The following is a 19,829-nucleotide window of genomic DNA, read 5'->3' as shown; positions in this document are numbered from 1 at the left end:
AAGAAATCTACTCTTATTCTCGCAACACAAAAGAACAGCTCGGGTAATTCTTCTATCAAAAGAATCGGTTTTTATTTTTGTTTTCTTTTTGCAAGTCCATTGATCATCTGAACGCTTCGCTCGCAAACTTATCTAGGGCCATTTACTTCTTAGACTTGATCTTCTTAAGGTAGAATTCCAATTCCTTGCCTTCCAGAATGTAGCCGTCGGAGCGACCGCACTGACCGGGGCGGGAAGAAATGCAGGCTGAAAGGAAATGGATTAGCAAAACGAAAGGCAATCAAACCACGCAGGGATTAAGTTATACAAATCAGAGTAACTATGACAAGCCGTAATCACACCCAACAGGCTTGCATCGTTCTTAAAACAAGAACTCTGCAATAAAGTTGTTGGATCGCTAAGGATTTAACATCACTTTTGTACAGCCTAAATCAAAATATCAAAAAGAATACACACCCAAGATACGGCCAGAAGTGAACTGGTCCTCCAAGGCCTGCTCAACTTTGCCAAACTTTTGACGCTCCAGGTACTTCTTCATGACCTTTTCGCTGCGCTTCTTGGTCAGCACGTCGTTCTCATCCTCCTTCTGTGCGTGCTTGGGGTTGCGCTTGCGTCCCAAGGGCAGCACGTAGTGGGATTCGTACCATTGACGGAATGGCGTGGCATCGATGACCACAATGCTGTTCTTCACCAGGGTCTTGGTGCGCACCAGCTCGTTGTTGGATGCATTGTAGACGACATCAGCAATGCGAGTCTTGCGAGCAACACCCTCAGAGGCCCAGGCAAAGTTGCCGTTCTCCAGGCGCAGGGCACGCAGTTTGCTGTTGCCTCCACGAGTGCGCACAGAGTGCACGCGGCTGGAGCCAAGCTGCAATGAAAGAGACCAGGCGTTTAGTATATCTGCACACTACACTTCTAGCTAGAGCATTTCGTTGAGACAGTTGATAATCAGTAGTCCGAACATAAAGCTTTTAAATCATCAAACGGTAGCACACGGTTTGGTAAACCATGCGCAATTACAGTTGACACGCGTTAACATCATTTTAGCGTAGCAATCAGCTATGTGTACACTTCTCTATGGCAGGGCACAGGTTGAGGGATCGCTTACCTTGGTGTTGGCGGCGGGGCGGCCCAACTCGAACTTGCGCTTCTTGCGGAGCGACTTGCGCTTGCCACCAGTGGAGCGGCGCTTGTGTGAACTATCACGGCTAATACCTGTGGACAATATTAAAACACAAATTAAAACGGGTCCCATTTGCCGTGTTTAAATATCAAGACCATTTTTCACACACGAAAACACGCACACCAACCACAATGTATGGGCACGGGACTTTGAGGGTTGAAATTATTGAAAAACGCAGCTAAATTCTTGAATTTATAGTCAATCCGGTGCTTGCGCAGTTGCAAACATACTCCTCACACACTTTTACATTGATTCGATGCATTTCTGAGCCAATTTCCTTGATATTTTAACGCAAATCGCACGAGCCCACTTACCCATGTTCGAGTAAAAAGCGAGAAAGAAAGGAAAAGACACGCACAACACCTCGTGTCAAAAATTGGAGGTTATTTTTTTGACACTTGGATCTTATGGGCAACCCTGTGTTCGAGAGCTGACTATCGGCTGCCACTTTTATCATGCGCATTGCAGCACATTTGGTGTTGCTTTGCTGTACACTGTACACGGTACACCATGAAGCGAGCGAACTAGACCATTTAAGGTATATTATATACTTTTCAGGATGTTTTGACTACGAAATTTGAGTTCATTGCATACGTTTTATGCTATTTTTGTTGGTTGACCTTTTTAGTTTTAAACTTAATTTGTACACATTCCAACGAAAGGAAGTCGTAAAAACTAGCCAATCTTGTGGAGAATTAATTGATATATCGGATAAAAATATAGTTTTAGCGTGGAGACTCCTAACTAGATATTAATATTAAATAGAACATCAAAATCGAGGAAAATGATTTTAGATGTACGGTATATTTACAGTATATTTTGAAAATGCAAGGGCATGTTATCGTATATTTTGGAGGCCCTGACGGTATATTATATCGATAATTTCGTTGACACTGTTGGCAAAACAATTTTTTGTTCTTTGGAACCTAAATTTAATTCAAAAACTGTTCTTTTGAACCTAAGTTTAATACAAAAGCTACTGAATCGATCGTATCTGTGAATGTACGAGTTTTGAATGCCATTATGGTTGGAAAAAACTTCAAGGCCCTCGCGCAGTTCCATCGCCTAACCGAATACATAGTACAGTGCAAACATTGTGACAAAACACTCTCCTCCAAACACACCTCATCGAATCTGACGCGCCACCTACTCAGGAACCACAAGCTACTGGCCCGACAGATTTTCGCGGGCGAAGAGGGCAAAATGCTGGCCGAACTGAAGGACGAGCTGGAGGCGGCCTCCGCCAACGAGGACATTCACATGAACATGGACGATGTCGACGGGGATGGCGATGGCGATGGCGATGGCGAGGGCGACGGCGAAGTTGAGCGCGAGGGCGAAACCAAGACTGCAGTTCGTACGATTATTGGCGGTCAGCAGCAGTTGGATCGGCAGCGTCATGAAGCGGAGATGCGGAACAAAGTAATTGGCAAGAACAACAAACTGTGGGCGCACTTTATCCGAATATCGGAGTTTACTGCCAAGTGCAAGCACTGTGCAAAGACATTATCCTCCAAACACTCGTCGTCCAACTTGATGCGTCACATCGTGCGCCGCCACCACAATCTGTCAAAGACCTTAGACCACTCGCATCATCATTTGATGATGCCCAAGAAGGAGATCGTGTGCAATATTGAGCGCAGGCAGATGGCGGATCCGCTGGAAAAAGTCAACTTCGATGATGTAGATAGCATCATAGAGAAGGTGGCGGATCATTTGGAGGACGAGGTGAGTGTAATGTTTTTGTTACACTGCTTACGGTGGCAGTAAATGTAATACATGTTTACTTAAAGGTAACTTCGATCTCGCTCCAGGAACCCTTCTACGAGTACGTCGTCGACAACACCGTGGAGGCTGGGGACAAGCATGATTATCCGGAATCGAGCGACATGCATGACTTGGTGCAGGCGGGCTCGGCATCGCTTTCGGAGACTACCACGCAAATGGACGAGAAGCTGAAGGCTGAGACGATATACTTTAATGAGATGGCCGAATTGGCTAGATCCAAGCGGAGACTCATTGACCTGCAGACTAAGAAGCTGCTTCTCGACATGAACGTTGTGGATAACTAACAATATTCAGACTGCACATGGGCGCAAACGTTTTCTTTAACTTATATAGTAGATGCAATTGTCGGCGTATTATTAATTAAATATATAACAAATTTTACCTAACAGTTTTGGCGTGTTTATTGTCCGTCAAAGTCATCGCGATACAGGCCATGGCTCAGGCATCGATGTTGGTTTGTTATTGTTTGGCGGCATTTTTTGTTTATTGTTTTTTCTAAATCTTTCCCCGCTTTGGTTCAATGAACATGAACTTGCTCAAGTGAACATGGCACCTGGAATCAGTTCTCTGCTGAGTTTTATGTTTTGGAATAGGTATAATATATTATCATATTATAGAAAATTGCTTCATCAATAGGATAAAATTAGAGTTTCAGCTCTAAGAGTTTCAACTAGCTGGTAATATTAAATGGAATATCAAAATTGAGGAAATGGTAAATTAACCCATTTATGACTCTGTTATATATGTATATTTTTCTTCTTTTTTTTTGGTATTTAATCGCTGCCGCGAAATTGGACGGTTGCACCACGATGAGTCCGCATTGACCAGGTACTTATGTATATTTTTCAATGGTGGGTTGTGTGAGCTAACATTACTTACATTACATTTTCATCGATAATTAAATTTATGATTACATTTTTACATTGATGTTTGCAAAGCTACCAGATGGGACAACTATCGTTACATTTCTGTTCAGGGTTGATTGAAAATGTTTCTTGAAGAACATGTCAGGAAAAAGGGTGAGGTGAGACGATTTAACAACGCGGCAACGCACCTCACCTGGTTACAATCTTTTTCAGCCTCATAACGAGCAGTGTTACGTATATCGATGCTAAACTTCCATCGATGGTGAACTTCCATCGATGATGTTATTCATATCGATGTTTTTTCCAAGCAAAGTGTTTATTTTCGCAGCATTTTTCTTAAAAATTAAATAAAAACAGCGCGAAGGGTAAATAATGGCTACTTTTTCTCCCAATAAACTGCGACAGTGCTCACGGTTTATGGGCGCACCTTGTACACCAGAAAAGGAGCTGCAGATGTGCGATGCGAACAAAATTAAGTCGTGCGCCAATCCCACTTACGAATGCAGCCAGACGCGAATTGACGGACATGAGTTTTGCATTCGCCACATTCTACGCGATCCCCGTGCCAACTACCGTCAGTGCACACATGTGTATACAAACGGCAGAAAGTGCATAAACGCGGTGCCCAAATATGACAACAAAAAGGAGCAGATACTCACCACGCTATGCTTTGAGCACAACCGACAGACGCAGCTGCAGAAGACACACATAGCCGTGGGTCGTCTCCGGAGCGGCGTCGAGTCCAATGAGACGTTGCTGAACAGCCTATCCCATCACTTGAGCGTGGAGGATATCAGGATCGAGTCTCCGCAGATAGAGCTCGATGACGATATGATTGATGTTGTATCACCGCATGCGGCACCGCTGGGTAAGCCAACAATCAGTACAGTACAGCATGGATAGAGTGAATTTTATGTAAATTTCCATTATAGTTCATCAGGATCATCGAAACGAAATAGAGCAAGTTGTAGAAAAGGTTCGACAGCGTCGACGAGTTCTGGATTACGCCTCGGACAGTTCCAGCAATGATGGAGATCCGCCTTGTGTGAAGAATACCGGCAAGGATATCGACTTTTATGAATCGGACCACGAAAGCAACGACTCTGAAGACGATGATCCACTAAAGTAAGATTGTTAACTAGAGTCCAGTGGTTGCGAAGTGCTTTAAGTATTACTTTTAGGCATGCCGGCGTCTACACTCGATCCGAGGCTGTTCGGATTGCAGAGTCGAAAGTGGAAAAGCTTCAGGGCCTTTACCGTGAGGAGCTGACCCACTTGCAGCATGTTCTGAAGCATAGACGACGCCAGTACTTGCACGACATCCGCCGAGAACGGGAAATCTACTGTACGGTCCAATGTTAATTCAGGGTTCTCGTACCCAGGTTTCTAAGTTTCGTTTCTATATTTACAGGCAGCATCCACGATCAGCTCAAGGAGACGCCGCACGAGCGCAAGCTCTACGAACAACTAAAGGCGCTCAACAGCTACCACCGTCGACAGGGAGTTGAAGCGGTTCTCTACAAAAAATTCAAAGAGAAGCGCGCACGGGACACGCTCTTTACATCGAAGTCGGCCAACAATCCCAAGTGCATTTTTACAGAGGGCGGCGTCAAGTGTGGTGAGCGAACGCTGCCATGCTGCAAGCACTGCCGCAAGCACATATTGGAGGACAAGCGTCAGGTGCTCTTCCGAGCATGCGGCGTCGAACGAAGCGGGGTTGTGTGCCAGGAGCCGGTGACCAGCATGCTCGAGGACTCCAACTGTGTGCTGCATCTGAGCGTGGTGCCACCAAGGCGTCAGTATATACAAAAGGTGGGTTAAATTAAAATCTAAGCCTAAGCCACAACATTTTCATCAATTACACCAATTACAAACACCTTGAACACACTTGAATGTCGCTTCTGCTATTGTAATGATAATTCAAACTGTACATCATATTTTGCCACTCCCAAACAACATTTGAAACTAGTTCTTAGACCTATCCATACATATTTAATTGTAGTAGAACTACGAGTATGTAGATAAAGATATGTCTACATACATGATACGATTATTGAACAGCTTTTGTGATCGACCATGAATAAATGACCGAACCGAACCGAACTATCTATCATCTTCTGGTTTTATATGGTAAGATAAACGATGGTTTGTATTATAAGTTAACCATGAGGCTTAGTGTTGTGGAACATCGGAGTGTGGAGAGTGTATATATCCCTTAGATGAACCCCCAGAAGTGCACTGCATATTAGTCTTAATTACAATCATCTAACGTAAATCTCATTTTTATAGTTTTGCTTCTTATTGACGTACCAACCCTACTATATCTCTTCTCACAGAAATGCGAATCTGAGACCGAAGACGACGATATGCCTACAACAAGTACTCTCATAACTGAAACTGCAAACATATCTGCAGACAGCAGGCTTTCCAGAAGCATTCGCAATGTGACCACAGCACATAGAGACGACAGAAAAACGACAGAAATTCAAATTCTCAAAAAACAATCGAGCGCTGCGTAAACCTGTGTGGAAATTTAAATTCAAATTCAATTCAAATACTATAGTAGACCAAGGAAAATGTTGTTGCATATTACATGTGTGTCGTACACCCACCAATTCGTACAGTTTATGATTATGTTGATTGATTGTTCACCAAACTGATTGCTAATTACATGACGTGTGTTTTATTTTATATAAATTTAACAATTGAGATATTTTACTGATAGTTCTTCATTGTTGTTCAATTGGCTTACTTAAAAATTAATGACTGTAATTATCTTGATCTTAGAGCACAGTTATAAAATATCAGTTATCAGTTTCTCCATTCAATAATATCCCTAGTGAAATATATACAGATTATAATCGGAATCGGAATTCGATGGCAAATGCGCTAACTTAAAGTACAATAAACAATTAAAAGTACAAAAAATACATATATATCCAGCTAAGTACGGCTCTAGTCTGTCTCTGTGTCTGCTCACAGTTCCGTTGTGGTCTCCACCTCTGACCGATCCAAATCATTCAGGTACGAGAAGCCAATTTGGCCATAGTCTCGCTTTCCAAACGAAACATTCTCATTGGTGCAGCTTATGTGGTTGTGGCCATCACCAGTTGATCTGCAGAGTAAAAGTTTATTGGGTTACGATTCACTACCGATGTTTGTGTGTATTTACCGTTGGAAGAGCGGATTGGTGATGGGCAACTCTCCGCTGTACATGCGATTGTTGAGTTGGCCGTGTCGCCCCAGAGTGCTGCTGTTCATCAAGTCACCATTTGAAGAACTTTCCAACACCCCCGCACCGCCGAATGTATTCCCACGTCTGCCCATCGTACTGTAGGCATTATTTTTGGCAATGGCCAAATTATTCCGTCCCATCGTGTCCCCATTGGATGGCCCGTTCTGGTAGTGATTGCTGTTCTGATGCTTGATGCGCCCCAGAGTCAAGGTGCCGGAGAGAGCACCATTAGCGTTGTGCGGCGAGCCAAGTGGATTGGCATTGTTGCGTGTGTTGATCTCCAGCGTGCGATTGAATGTGTTTTGCCTGTTGTTTATGGCCAGATTGTTGTTCATGTTGTTGATGTTATTGAGATTGTTGTGCCGGCGAAGTGTGGCAATGGTAGCCGTCGTTGCATCTGAATGTGATGGACTCGACTGACCACCTGGCACAAGGCTGTTGCCGTTGCCATTGCCGTTCTCCTTGTGCGTTATGTAGCTGACATTGTCCAGCGAGAAGGCATGGTTCTTGGCGCTAAAGTCCAGCTGCAGATCATCATCGCCATCGGGCGGCACTGCCATGGCCAGCATCTGCGTTTCATACTCCTTCATGCTGGCCACAGTCTCACTGACATTTGAAGCCTGCTGGTTGACAATGACTGGATCATAGCGCGTTGGACTCGTTGAGGAATACTGCCGCATGCGTTGCTTGAAGTTTTTGTATCTAATGGGGGGATAGTTTAGCTATTAACAGTCTTCTATGGAATCTAAGGTACTTACTTTGACCAAGAAATGCAAATGTAGATTATCCCAATGGTGCCCAATATCAGAATGATGAGCGATATGGCAATTAGCGTAAAGGGAAACACTTCGTCATCGATGTCTATGGCGGCCTTGATCTGATAAAACAAAGTCAGAAATGTAAATCTATAGCTTCTAGCTCTTCCTATTCTAACTTTTACCTTGTGAACATGTTCCTTAATTTCTATTGGCACTGAAATGCCATCAGCCTTGGCTCGTGCCAGCGCAAAGTTCAGCTCCAAGCGGGCAGCGGGTTCCAGCAGCGTGGTCTCCACAACGGTATCATTGCGCTTTAGCAGCTTCTCTGACTTCGGATCGATGAGATAGAACCACACATCCGTTGCCGCTTGGTTCTCGATCACCGTGCCATTGTTGGCCAAATACTTTTGGTTGCTGAAACGTTCAATGCCGCTGACAAGTCCGGTTTTCTCCTCCAGCAGCTCCTCCACCTCCGTGTGGTAGTTGCGCAGTTCACTGGGCGCAGCGCTGGGAAACGACAGGGCCATCCGATTGATGTCTGTCAGTTTATTGACTACGATTCGGGCTCTGGTGCGATGTGAGCCCTGTTCCTGTTGGGCATCGCTGTCCCGTGCCTCAACGGAGAAGGTCATGGGAAAGGCTTCTTCATTCTTGAAATGCCTCGCAGTGCGCAGAACTCCATCCTCTGTCATCATGAAAAAGCTTGTTGGCTGCAAGGAAATATAGATTATTAGATACTCGTCTCTTAAGCTTCCTTTAAGTACTCACCAAATTGTCTCCGCCGTCCTCATCGTCGTAGAGCTTGTACCGAACCATTCCAAACTTTCCAGAGTCACGATCTGTGGCACGCACCTGCAGAATGGTCGTGTCCACATCCATGTCGGAGGTAACCACAGTGTAGAAAGTGTCCCGCTGGCCACGCAATCGATTGAACACAAACTCTGGCGCATTGTCGTTCTCGTCTTGCACGATTATGTTCACAGTGGTCTTATCCTTCAGCGGGTTGACAAAGTACCGATGGGATACAAGGCGTAGCTGGAGTGTGTACGAGGATTTGTTCTCGAAATCCAACGACTGAACGAGGACTATGCTGCATCCATGATCGGCCAGGCTTAGGTTGAACCTTGCCTCATCGTTGCCATGCACAAACTCGCACCTAAAGTCTGCCGGTCCGCTGGCCGATTGCTTCGAATTGATGATCTGCACAATCTTCAGGGTGCTGTTCACTTCCGTGGACTCGGGCACGCTGGTGGTGTAGCTGTCGTCACTGAAGCCCAGGCCTATATTCTCCGTGCTCAGCATTAAGCCGCTCTGCAGCTTGGTCTCCATGTCCCTTTCGTTGTTCTGCGACTGCGCAAGATGTCGCACATCCACGCGCAGAGGCGCCACCGAGCTGAGCTGTGGCTCACCCATGTCATAGGCGCGAATGTCCACATGGTACTCTGTGTCCACTTCCTTGCGCAGCTCATCGCGGATGCGCACTGCGCCCGTGTCCGGATCGACCTGAAAGTATTTAGGCGCCTTGCCCCGTCCAACAATCTCGTAGCGGACCACGTTCCCGGGGGAGGTGCCATCCCCATCGATGGCTGGCAGAGTGGCTATAATAGTGCCTATGGCTTGGTCATCATTCACCGTCACTGGATCGGGCACAGTTATGAATCGTGGTGGCAAGTCATTCCGATCCTCAACATCCACAACAAGCTGCAGAGTGTCTCCCGGTCCATCGCCATCGTTCTCAATGGTTCCAATTGTCAGCTGGTGCTGCCGCTGGTTCTCGTAGTCCAGTCCCTTGATTGTGTGCACCTCTCCCGAGGTGGCAGACACCTTGAACAACTCCGCATCGCCCTTGCGAAGCACGTAGGTGATTTCTGGCATTGTATCCGGATCGAAGGCCTGCACCGTGGCCACCAGGAAGTTCACCTCGTTCTCTGGTATGTGCACATCGATGCGAGCATCGCTGAACTTTGGCACCTCGTCGGGAATGTCGTGCACCAGCACCGTCACACTGGCAGTGCCCAGGCGAGCATCTGGCGCCCCATCCTTGGCAGTCACCACGAACTTGTACTCGTTCAAGCGCTCATAGTCCAGCTGGGATGCAGTTCGCAGCTCACCAGAGGTGCCATTGATGGTAAAGGGCACATCCGTGGGTATGGAGTAGGTGATCTCTGCATTGATGCCCTCATCCGCGTCTGTGGCATGCACCACGCCAACGAAAGCATCGGCGGCGCCTTCATCCACTTGGAAGACGTACGGCAGCGTGGACAAATCAAACTCTGGGTTCTTGTCGTTGATGTCAGTCACCTTGATGTTCACTGTGGCGCTGCTCGAGAGGCCGCCAGTATCCTCGGCTCGCATGATCAGTTGGTAGCGCGTCAAGCTCTCGCGATCCAATTTGCGGATGACAATGATGACACCCGTCTCCTGGCCCACAGCAAACTGACGCAGATCGTTGCCGGATATGATGGAGTAGACAACGGCATCGTTCTCGGGATCGTCTGCATGCACCACGGTGACTGTGGAGTTGATTTCCGCACCCTCGCTAACCTGCACCTCGTAGATGGGCTTCTGGAAGCGTGGCGGCTTCGTGTTCGGTCCCGGCGTCACACTCACCTCCACAATGGCCTGCGAGGACAGTCCACCCACGTCTGTGGCCTGCACTGTGATGGAATATTGCTCCCCAGCCAACAGTCTGCCGTGGGTGCTGATCTCTCCCGATTGCTCGTCGATGGTGAACTTCTGAATGCCATTGTTGGACACGTGATAGATGGAGTAGGCCACGACGGCATTCGGCCCCTCATCGTTGTCGGTGGCTGTCACCTGTGTGACCAGGCGACTCTCGCTCTGATCACCAGTATTGGCTGTAATCGAAATGGGCGAAACCATCGCCAACTTCGGTGCATTGTCGTTGACATCCCGCAGATGCACTGTGAGGCTGAGTGGGGCGCTGGCAGCGTTTGTGCGCGGCTCCCGGGCGACAACCTGAAACTTGAAGCGGCCGGGGGCAGGCGGATCCCGATCGAGGTTGTCTTCGTTCACCACCAGAATCCCTGCGCTGGTCACATTAAATGAAGGCGTCGTCAACTCGTAAATATAATCGGGCTTTGCATCGTCCTCGCCCAAGTCTGCGTCTGTCGTTGTAAAGGATATGGGATTGCCGTTTGTATCCAACACTCTCGTGCCTATGGCAGAGTTCTCGTCCACATAGCCCTCAGTGGCAGAGGAGGATATGGCGGGGGGATTGGCATCCACCGGCTTAACCGAAATCGTCAGTTTGGCCGTGGTGAAGCGCCGCGGTGCAGGTGAAATCTCCTCTGCGCGCACGATAATGTCATATCTCTTGGCGGTGGATGTGTCAATGGCTTTTGTTTGCTTCAGCACGCCCGTTTGCTCATCGATCTCAAAGTAATCCTCATAGTTGCCAGGCATTCCGCTGGCGAAGCTGTAGCGAATGCGCGAGTTGATCGTATCCAGATCGACCGCTTGTATGCGCTCTGGCAGCACATTGAGCACCCCCAGCAAGGAGCCTGCCGGCACAGAGGCCGTGTACTCGGGGTTTATGCAGGCGCCCTCGAGCAGCACGCAGCCACGATATATAAAAGATGGATCCAAATCGTCCGAGTCGGCTATATTCACCGTTAAAGTCGTGGTCGAGGAAAGTCGATGTTCGGTGTTGCGTGCACGATCCTGAAAGTGGAGCGAAGAGAGTGGCCAGATGTTTAGAGTCGCATTAAATGTTTAGTATTTTTGTTTGCTTACCGAAGCAACGATGGTCACATAATAGCGCTGAATCTTCTCATAGTCCAATATCTTTGAAACAGTAACCTGCACACAAATACTCGTATTAATGTCAGCAAAACTGTTAACAAATAAACTTACCTGTCCCTGGTGTGGAAATGATATGGCAAAGGTGCCATACCCGTCGGCACTCGTGAGCTTCTCATCTTCGGTTGTATTGATGGGTTTATTGGCAATAAAATACTCCACCAGTCCGTTAACACCTGCATCTTTGTCGAGTGCTTGAATGTTGCGAAAGATTGTTGTTCCCACCGGCGTGCTCTGATTTAAATAGAGTTTAGAATTGCAGTTAAACGTAGATTAGTACGAGCTGGAGTCACTTAATACACTCGTAATTAGTTACAGAGTTGAATTTGGCATTCGTTTAAGTTTGTTCATTTAATTAGTGCATTCCAAAGATGTTTTCCACTCGGCAGTCAGACTCCCTCGGGAGTGCCGCTTTAAACGGCAAGTGCATGCCAAACGCATCCTCTTCGGAGTATATTCCATGTGGACTGACAGACTGCCATAATGGGAACTGGAACTTTGTTTAACACACATTCTCGTGTGTATTTATGGGAAAAGATTGGCTAATTATTCGCTGAAGTTGAAGGGTTTTTCTACAGCTAAAGTTATCTTTATTCAAACAACAAAAAGCTACCAATAAGCCAGCAAAAATGAGCGATTTTCGGTGGATAAGAAGTGGATAAGCCATAAGCGAATACACACAATTGGCTCGCCGCTTCACGTTGCCAAATGAATTATTTATGATTAAAATTCCCCTAGGTATGGTTCACATTTTGAATCTCGTTCTGTACATATTTGAGTAAGTTTATTGCAAGCTCATTGCTCATTTCTGTGCCAATTGTGGTAGTCCTTGAAGTAGCTTATAATTATTCAGAGTGATGTATGGGGTCTTAAAAGTGGAGGAACTAGTGGAACGCTTCTCTTTTGTTTCGTGGCTGGTGCTTTCTAATATGTCAACTGTTCTGTAATTGAACGTTATTAGTCTAAATACGTGATTAACAGACGGAAATACTATTGTATCGTATGGTGGATGGTGGATGGAGCCTTAGATGTGATGTTGTGTCTCAACATGCAATTGTTGCTGTTGCTGTTGGACGTTGTTGGGGCACGGAGCAACATGAACATGCTGCATCAACATGCGACGTGGACAACACATGCTTGTCTGCCACTTCATTAGTGTCTTGTATGTTGTTGCTGGTTTGCTGGCTATGCCATCGAGAAGGCTATGCACATTCACCTGACTCGGACTCGGACTTGGACTCGCTGTCTCTGCCTCTGCCAGCAGTGGAGCATTTGTGGCAACAACTGTGGCTGCTACGCGAACTGGACTGGTAGCTCGCAAACGTTGGGGAGGGGAAAATGTAGCCAGAGAAGGCAGGAGGCAGGCACACAGAACAGGCAAAACTTTGGCGCTCCAAAAAGCTGTTCGTGTCTTGAATGGTTGAAATCTACTTACCTCGGGTACGGTGACCTCATAGGGCGTGTTCATGAAACGGGGCGCATTGTCATTGATATCCGACACGCGCACAATAATGGGAATGTTGCGCTTCTTATGCGACGATCGAATGGTGCAGGACACCTTAAAAGAGAAATGGCGTAGTACTGTGAGTGTGGGTGCATCATCATCAGAGGTTCGTTAAACAATTCATTAAGGCTATTAATTCATCTGAACTTGAAGACAAACACCGCCTGGGGAGCTCGACGCGACTCACCTGGAACACAATGTGACTGAGATTCTCCTCATCCCGATCCAGGGGCTCCAGCAGCTGCAGCCTCTTGCCGATCAATTGAAATGTTGGCTGTCCCTTTGGGAAAACTAGATCCAGATATATTTCCGTCTCCGGATCACCAAAGATGGGCAGTTCCGCGGGAGTCGTTTGCTGACCAATAACTACAGCAGATACATACATAAATATTCATTAAAGTTGGTCTAAATTTATGTTTTTATGCTAGACACCAGAACAGTGGAAAAGAAAAGAGAACTAGTTGATGTGGCATCACCAAGAGCGAAGAGAAATGTATCCTTTCTCTTTGAATTGAGGGTTAGAGGAGCAGTCAGCGTAGAGCATCGCAACGGTTGGCAACAAATATGCGTTTATATTGCCTGTACACACATATGTACATCGGTATGTACATATGAGACATATGAACGTGCTGTACAAATTCGTGTTAAGCGGCAGCTGCGTCTAGAAAGCCAGATTTAGATCTTGCACAATACGAATACGAATTCGAACTACGAATATGTACATATGTATGTATGAATGTACATATTTACATGTAGAGCAGTAATCGGATTTGTGAGCTAAGGCCACATATGAATATTGGAAAAATTCACAGTAGCTCCGCTCGTATCGCCAGTGTTGATTTTAGGAGCATTCCTAAGGAACACGAACATTATGCCTCCACATGGGCACATGTTCGAGTGTTATGTTTTATTCTGATAATCAGATCAAGCTGTTGGTTCTGCGGAGTCTGTGCTGTGCTCTGCTCTGCTCTGCTTGTAAAGCACACAGGTACAGGTATCTACATAGTTACATGTTCATGGACACGTATGCAAGTTATAATTATGGCGTTGCACCTTTTGTGCCTGTAGACTGTGATCTTAAGAGTTGAGGCTTTGTCTCAGAGCAGAGCAGAGTACACCTCAGCGCTGCATTGCATGTGTCCGCCTCTTTACTGCTGTGCTGTTTTGTGTTTAAGCGTCATATAAAGTGACTTCAGGTTTTTGAGGCATCCAACACAAGATGTGGCATAAAACATGCAATTTTTATGCTAGTAATGCCACAACGACGTTCAGGCCCTTCTCCCAGAAAGCCACTCCATTATTATAGTAAAATGTTTGCAAGGCACAAAGAGGAACACTCTGCTGCATACACCTCAAATGGGTGCACAAACTTTCAGAGAAATAATTGCTGGAATTTCGAGATAAATCAATTTGAAACTCTTGCTAAAGTAATGCCTGTAGTTCCACTATAGTTAGTTACTTTAATCTATTTTTAATTAAAAAGTAATTCTTACATGCATCGCGACTTTCTTCTATGTCCAGAATTATGTTCGTTTGGCCCGTTTCCACTTCGCACAGTTGGGATTTGCCCAAAACAGCTGAGGACAGCAGAATTAACAGACCAAAAAAGCCAAGTCCCTGCATTGCTGTAGACATTTTATCTGTAAATGAAATTAAGTATTATTGTATGTATAATATGAAGCTTAAAAGTGCCCTCTTTATATACATGTATTTATATGAGATTGTGTGTATGCCAAGATGGCTTCCCATTCCTTAAATGGTGTGAAATCAATATGCAATAAACATTTAAACCAAACTGGAACCTGGCGTTGTCTCTGCGCGTTGCTTCTCTCCTCTACTGGGCAATTCTTCTACTCTACTCTCCGCTCTGCTCTCCACTCTCCAATCCAACCCAGCCCATCTGCATGTTTATATGGGCATGAGGAAATCATAGATGCGAACGCATGGAGCAAAGCGTAGCGGTAGTCTGGCTGTTTTTCGTGAACGATCAAAGAAGATTGCAGCACACAGCTCTAAACTCTTATTAATTCCATCAGTAGGTGTCTTGGCCATCAGCTGCATACTCTAATTATTTCACCAACTAAAATAAAACGTAACTGAAACCTCAAAATCGTGTGCGCCCCTATCATGTTTCCCCCGTTCCCTGGCAGCCACAAAAACCATTTGCAGCACAGAGAGCCAGTGCCAGTGCCAGTGCCAGTGGCAGGCAGTCATCAGAGTGGAAGTTCACAAAAGTGCTAAAAATGAAACCGCATTCCTTGGCTCTGGCCAGTTGCATGAGGAACACAAAAAAAAGAGAACTAAACTCTTATAAAATGAGGAACCGCGCGGGCCACTAAGCAAACAACTGCACTTACTGGAGGTGACTCCTAGTGGTGAGGTAGCTGGATGCTTTGGTGCTGCTTTCTGTACAGGTGTACATTCTCTCTCGCGGAGTTGGCCATCTCATCAAGCGCCTAAACGGCGGCTCCAGACTCCACTGCCTGTTCGAGTTGTGGCTTAGATACAGTTATAAACGTATTTCCAAGCCACTTCTTGAGCTATGCTATGCTGTGCTATGATATGTACGTATGTTTTTATGTAAGTATGTATCTTGTGCTATGCTATCCCTATGCTGGTTCCCGCTGGCTTTCTCTTGCTGTAAATCCGCCAGTACCAGTACCTGTACCTGTACCTTGCCTGCCGCCTGCCTGCCTGCCTGGCTGCCTGCCTGCCTGACTCATTCACCCATTCACCGCAGACTTGTTGGCCACAGGAGCACAGCTTGCGTATCTCTCCGGCATTACTCTTATTAGAACGCGAATTTAATTGTTTTATAGTGGAAAGAATGGTAGAACACAAAGAAGTACATAAACACTTCCTACGAAACATATACATAAATGTCCGTTGAGTCTGCGTGGCTGTGGGAAAACCATGTACCTGCTTTTGGCTTTGGCTTGGCGCGCCAAGTTCGTGGCATTAGATCATATAGTTTTTAATACCGCAACAATAGATATGCAAAGTTGCAAACGGATAACTTTGGCTAGTTTTTGAGCAAAAAGATGTTTAGTAAATGTCATACGAAGCTTTGCTACAATCTGTATTTAAGTCTCTTAGTTTTTCTCATGAATTGTTGTCTTTCAATCATGTTCATTTAGTTAGCGAAGAAAGCCTCTTAAATACAAACTCACATAATATGAAAAACAATGAAAAAGCATCAAATTAAATGTATAAAAAATTACTCATCTCAAACAGTTCTTGCTGTGAAATCATCTCCCAAAGTAAGAGTGAAAGTTTGAACTTTAAACAATGTGCTGCAGCCCCCTAATTATCGCCCTGTTGCGCTATCCATATATAAGTTTATTTTTGCTATAAACGAGGATGGGGCTGGTATGATGGCTTGGCACAGCATCTCCCCGTGCACAAATCCTTTAGTTTAAAGACTATTTGTCTATATAATATAGCTTTCACTGTGCATACCTGTCGTACAAGAGCCAAAAACAACATGCGAGTAAATGAAGCTACAAAGCTGTTGAATATGCCCAACCGGAAACCTATAGAAAAAGCCGAATGTGCCAAACTGGTTTGCAAAATAAAACGAAAGCCGAAGAATTGCTTTAAACGCTGGCCGCTGCCTGCCTGCTGCCTGGTGCCTGCTGCTTGCTGCCTGCTTACTGCCTGCTGGCTGCTGGGTGCCCAGTGCTCAGAGATACAAGAAACCTGTTGCTTATTGATGCTGTTTCTGCGAACATTTTCTAGTTTTGAATGTGGTACACAATACGTACCGAACCGAACTTAAATCTGAAATCTATTGGAATGCGAACGATGGTTGCCACATTGTGCATACATACATATACATACATATGTATGTACAATGTATGTATGCACACCTTCATGTCTGTGCACGTATCTATAAAAAATTATTTCACTTTATCAATATAATTCTGGAGAGCCTTTGGCAATGCACATAATGCAATATCTCTACATACATACATACATAATGCATACATACATATCTTCACATGTTCAGTACTTCGGCTTGTGTGATTATGTGGTTTCGGATGGGTTTCGGGCCCCCCCACTTTAATGATAGTTTAAGTGTAAGTGGAAATGTCTTGCCTACTCGAAAAGTAGTCATAAATGGCTAGCAGTAAGCAGTCAAAAATCAATCTGCGGCTCATAATCTGACAAGCCTCAAAATAGAAAGCGAAAAAATATCATTTGCTGGGCGCAGACTTTGGTACTTGCGAGTCTGTCATCTTCAGTTGGAGGCAGCGTTTCGAAACGTGACTGACTAAAGGTCAAATTATCCAGTTGCTAGCCGTTGGGTTGGGAAGCAAAATAAAACCACAAGCATCCTTGCTGCACACGCTAACCCTAGCAAAATTAACTCGTGGAAGCAACAATTAAGGCTGGCATTTCCCCCTGGCTAATTTAACATGTACTTCCGGTGTAACATTACACTTTGTGCCTGGAAGATAATGTAAGTTGGGATGGATTTTGTAGCAGTGTTTGGCCCTATAATTAAAAGCTACAAGTGTAATGGTTTGGCTTGCTTTCGTGTAACTTTAGCGTCTAAGAGTTTATACAGACAATCAGAAGGATCAGTTGAGATGCGGTTGCTGATCAATAATAATTCGGAGCCGCCAAGATCAGATCACTTATGTATGCACTACGATCGTATACTTTATGGGAACGGAAATGATTAGACTCTTTGTTAGGGTAAAGGTACGACTAATGGTGACAAACATATATTTAGTTTCGTTGAACAAAAAACTACAAGTAATTCATGGAAGGCTTTCTGCAGGTGGTAAGGCTGGGTATTAAAAAAGGTTTTTATTTGTACTTGAGTGTGTACTATACAGTGAGGGTTCTTATAAGATTTCATTATTATTATTTGTTTTTTGTTCTTGTTGAGTTAAGACAACCTAAGAAGATTGCCATAAGGTCGATGTCTTGTACTTCCATGGAAACGCGATGGGCAACTGGCAGACATCTAAATAAAATTCTCAAAGGCAATATGCCATATTCTACTCATAACGTAATACTCTCAAAGCTTATTAATTTCCCAATTAAGATCGGCTTCTTTTACTTACCATTTGCTTTCAAGAAGTTGTTGGCTTTTTTCAAAATGTTGCTAGAAGGCCGTTGAGCTGAGTGTATCCCAGAACCATTTGTTTGAACAAGAAATGTTGAGCACACGATTGAGGGGAACAATTTGGTTGGATTGTTTCTATTACATTTCGGAAGTATCTAAATCACGTACAGTCCGACTATAAAGAACACACAAAAACACGTTGAAACACAGGCACGGCACGTTTAAAGAAATATTTTTTAGCATTCCAAAATTATGGAGCCATGGATTTTGGCATTTTGATGATGATCTCGTTGTGTGTGTGCATATAGTAATGTGGATTACACACTCATACTAGTTTGATATCCCGCGAAAAGCAAACAAAGCTGCGGCTGCTTCGGGTTCTGCTGCTGCTGTTGCGGCTGCGGCTGCGCTCACACATATGTGTGGGAGATCGATCGGCCGTGTGGTAGCATGTGGTAAAAGTAGTGTGACAAGTTGACGACGGCGAGGCTGACGGTTGCTTTAAGAAAATCTTTACATACGTGACCTCATTTGCCGGACATTTATCGGAAAACAGTTTAGGCTTAGGGCCATTTCTCAGGGTATTTCCATCGAAAATATGAGCACTGCACTTGTCATAGCTTATGGGCACATTAACCTTAAAGACTCTTTAACTGGTCGAAAAATATTTAGTATTTATTCACGAGCACCATTAACACCGATTTGGGGATCCTTTTATGCGTTTTTCTTACGATTATGAACACTAATGATGAGGAATGGAATGTACACAGCACATCGCCAGCATCATTTATATTTAAATGGGCTTTAGTATATCACGAATGTCCGTCCATTGAGTGTCTGAACTTTATAAACATCTTAGCAGATAACTTTTTATAAAATTAGCTCTTGGGCATATTCATACCAGCGCAGAAACCGGTATCGCGGGAGCCACCTAAAAGACTCGTACCCTATCCACATAGATGTGTAGGTACGTATGTACGTCTGCAGGTGATCACAGTGCGAACGACACGTGAGAACGGTGCAGTAGATGCCACAGGTATGGGCGATATTCGAGCGCTGCTGGGGCTTCCAACTGAACTTGGTTGAGTTTTCTTCATTGAGCGGCTTCACTGAGTGGATTGTTGAGTCTCTTTGGGTGTTTGTTTGTTTGAATGGTGCGAAATAACAATCGCACACAAAGTGGAGAGAGAAACTTCTGCAGGGAGTATGCAAAAAGCAGGTATGGGCGAACGAGTTGACATACAACTTGTATAAACGCAACTCCACCTCGTGCTCCTACCTGTCTTGCGCGGGTCTGAGCCGCACTCAAATCACCTCACTTTCAACTCAAACTCAACTCAAACTCAACTCGTGGAGCTGAAACTACGTAGGCAATCTCTTTTGCGGTAAAACTGGTTTTTGGGACTAGTTTAACAGCTGATACAATGAATACACATAGCTGAAAACAAACATACAAATGTATGAATGTATGTACGTACATTCGTATGGATGTCTTTTCGTATCCGAAAGGTAAAGCCAATGTACAGGTACACTGTGATCTGCAGGTGCATGTACGTATGTATGTATGCATGTACGTCTGCATGAATGTATGTTTGC

The 19,829-nt window shown here is 45.0% G+C and overlaps 4 protein-coding genes and 1 non-coding gene across 9 annotated transcripts; 2 read left to right on the top strand and 3 right to left on the bottom strand.

The window, feature by feature from the left end:
- Window positions 1-47: 47 nt before the first annotated feature.
- LOC117896685 (40S ribosomal protein S8) lies at window positions 48-1,634 on the bottom strand. Its single transcript, XM_034805136.1, has 4 exons — window positions 1,498-1,634; window positions 1,109-1,215; window positions 457-868; window positions 48-246 (listed from the first exon to the last, which is right to left on the bottom strand). Exons 1-4 carry the CDS (start codon window positions 1,499-1,501, stop codon window positions 143-145), a joined length of 627 nt encoding a protein of 208 aa, XP_034661027.1. The 5' UTR covers window positions 1,502-1,634; the 3' UTR covers window positions 48-142.
- On the bottom strand, window positions 309-355 carry LOC117899836. Its single transcript, XR_004649221.1, has one exon. It is a non-coding gene; the product is annotated as a small nucleolar RNA R442 (small nucleolar RNA).
- A 433-nt stretch (window positions 1,635-2,067) lies between the features above and the next one.
- Window positions 2,068-3,357, top strand: LOC117898018 (histone transcription regulator 3 homolog). Of its 4 annotated transcripts, none has more exons than XM_034807150.1 (2): window positions 2,068-2,605; window positions 2,998-3,357. In XM_034807150.1, the coding sequence occupies exons 1-2, from the start codon at window positions 2,207-2,209 to the stop codon at window positions 3,253-3,255; spliced, it is 657 nt and encodes a 218-aa protein (XP_034663041.1). In that variant the 5' UTR covers window positions 2,068-2,206; the 3' UTR covers window positions 3,256-3,357. The 4 variants fall into 4 exon arrangements, with proteins under 4 accessions (XP_034663041.1, XP_034663039.1, XP_034663040.1 ...); XM_034807148.1 differs by having other exon boundaries at window positions 2,068-2,911; window positions 2,998-3,255; XM_034807149.1 differs by having other exon boundaries at window positions 2,069-2,605; window positions 2,977-3,357.
- A 772-nt stretch (window positions 3,358-4,129) lies between these two features.
- LOC117898066 (KAT8 regulatory NSL complex subunit 2) lies at window positions 4,130-6,761 on the top strand. The gene is made up of 5 exons (XM_034807239.1): window positions 4,130-4,705; window positions 4,770-4,962; window positions 5,019-5,182; window positions 5,249-5,649; window positions 6,174-6,761. The coding sequence occupies exons 1-5, from the start codon at window positions 4,210-4,212 to the stop codon at window positions 6,354-6,356; spliced, it is 1,437 nt and encodes a 478-aa protein (XP_034663130.1). The 5' UTR covers window positions 4,130-4,209; the 3' UTR covers window positions 6,357-6,761.
- A 13-nt stretch (window positions 6,762-6,774) lies between these two features.
- On the bottom strand, window positions 6,775-19,279 carry LOC117898064 (cadherin-99C). Of its 2 annotated transcripts, XM_034807234.1 has the most exons (12): window positions 19,135-19,279; window positions 18,232-18,408; window positions 14,650-14,796; window positions 13,344-13,522; window positions 13,088-13,210; window positions 11,707-11,886; window positions 11,587-11,652; window positions 8,599-11,514; window positions 8,013-8,540; window positions 7,831-7,949; window positions 7,010-7,774; window positions 6,775-6,952 (listed from the first exon to the last, which is right to left on the bottom strand). In XM_034807234.1, the coding sequence occupies exons 3-12, from the start codon at window positions 14,789-14,791 to the stop codon at window positions 6,814-6,816; spliced, it is 5,157 nt and encodes a 1,718-aa protein (XP_034663125.1). In that variant the 5' UTR covers window positions 14,792-14,796; window positions 18,232-18,408; window positions 19,135-19,279; the 3' UTR covers window positions 6,775-6,813. The 2 variants fall into 2 exon arrangements, with proteins under 2 accessions (XP_034663125.1, XP_034663124.1); XM_034807233.1 differs by lacking the exon at window positions 19,135-19,279 and having other exon boundaries at window positions 18,232-18,889.
- Between the last annotated feature and the right edge of the window lie 550 nt (window positions 19,280-19,829).

The sequence above is a fragment of the Drosophila subobscura genome, chromosome O (genome assembly GCF_008121235.1).
Source record: "Drosophila subobscura isolate 14011-0131.10 chromosome O, UCBerk_Dsub_1.0, whole genome shotgun sequence".
Lineage (NCBI taxonomy): Eukaryota > Metazoa > Arthropoda > Insecta > Diptera > Drosophilidae > Drosophila > Drosophila subobscura.
The sequence above is the reverse complement of the archived record's forward strand: the minus strand, read 5'-3'. Positions and strand labels throughout refer to the sequence as shown.

Excerpts from the sequence above, each read along its gene's own strand:
- LOC117898018 (XM_034807147.1), top strand. The coding sequence starts at position 2,207 with ATGGTTGGAAAAAACTTCAAGGCCCTCGCGCAGTTCCATCGCCTAACC. Across the intron at positions 2,912-2,976 it reads CGGATCATTTGGAGGACGAG|GTAACTTCGATCTCGCTCCA; the intron begins GTGAGTGTAATG and ends GTTTACTTAAAG.
- LOC117898066 (XM_034807239.1), top strand. The coding sequence starts at position 4,210 with ATGGCTACTTTTTCTCCCAATAAACTGCGACAGTGCTCACGGTTTATG. Across the intron at positions 4,706-4,769 it reads ACCGCATGCGGCACCGCTGG|TTCATCAGGATCATCGAAAC; the intron begins GTAAGCCAACAA and ends TTTCCATTATAG. Across the intron at positions 5,650-6,173 it reads GGCGTCAGTATATACAAAAG|AAATGCGAATCTGAGACCGA; the intron begins GTGGGTTAAATT and ends CTCTTCTCACAG.
- LOC117896685 (XM_034805136.1), bottom strand. Across the intron at positions 869-1,108 it reads GCCCCGCCGCCAACACCAAG|CTTGGCTCCAGCCGCGTGCA; the intron begins GTAAGCGATCCC and ends CTTTCATTGCAG. Across the intron at positions 247-456 it reads CACTTCTGGCCGTATCTTGG|CCTGCATTTCTTCCCGCCCC; the intron begins GTGTGTATTCTT and ends ATTTCCTTTCAG.
- LOC117898064 (XM_034807234.1), bottom strand. The coding sequence starts at position 14,791 with ATGTCTACAGCAATGCAGGGACTTGGCTTTTTTGGTCTGTTAATTCTG. Across the intron at positions 11,887-13,087 it reads ATGAGGTCACCGTACCCGAG|AGCACGCCGGTGGGAACAAC; the intron begins GTAAGTAGATTT and ends TATTTAAATCAG. Across the intron at positions 11,653-11,706 it reads CATTTCCACACCAGGGACAG|GTTACTGTTTCAAAGATATT; the intron begins GTAAGTTTATTT and ends ATTTGTGTGCAG.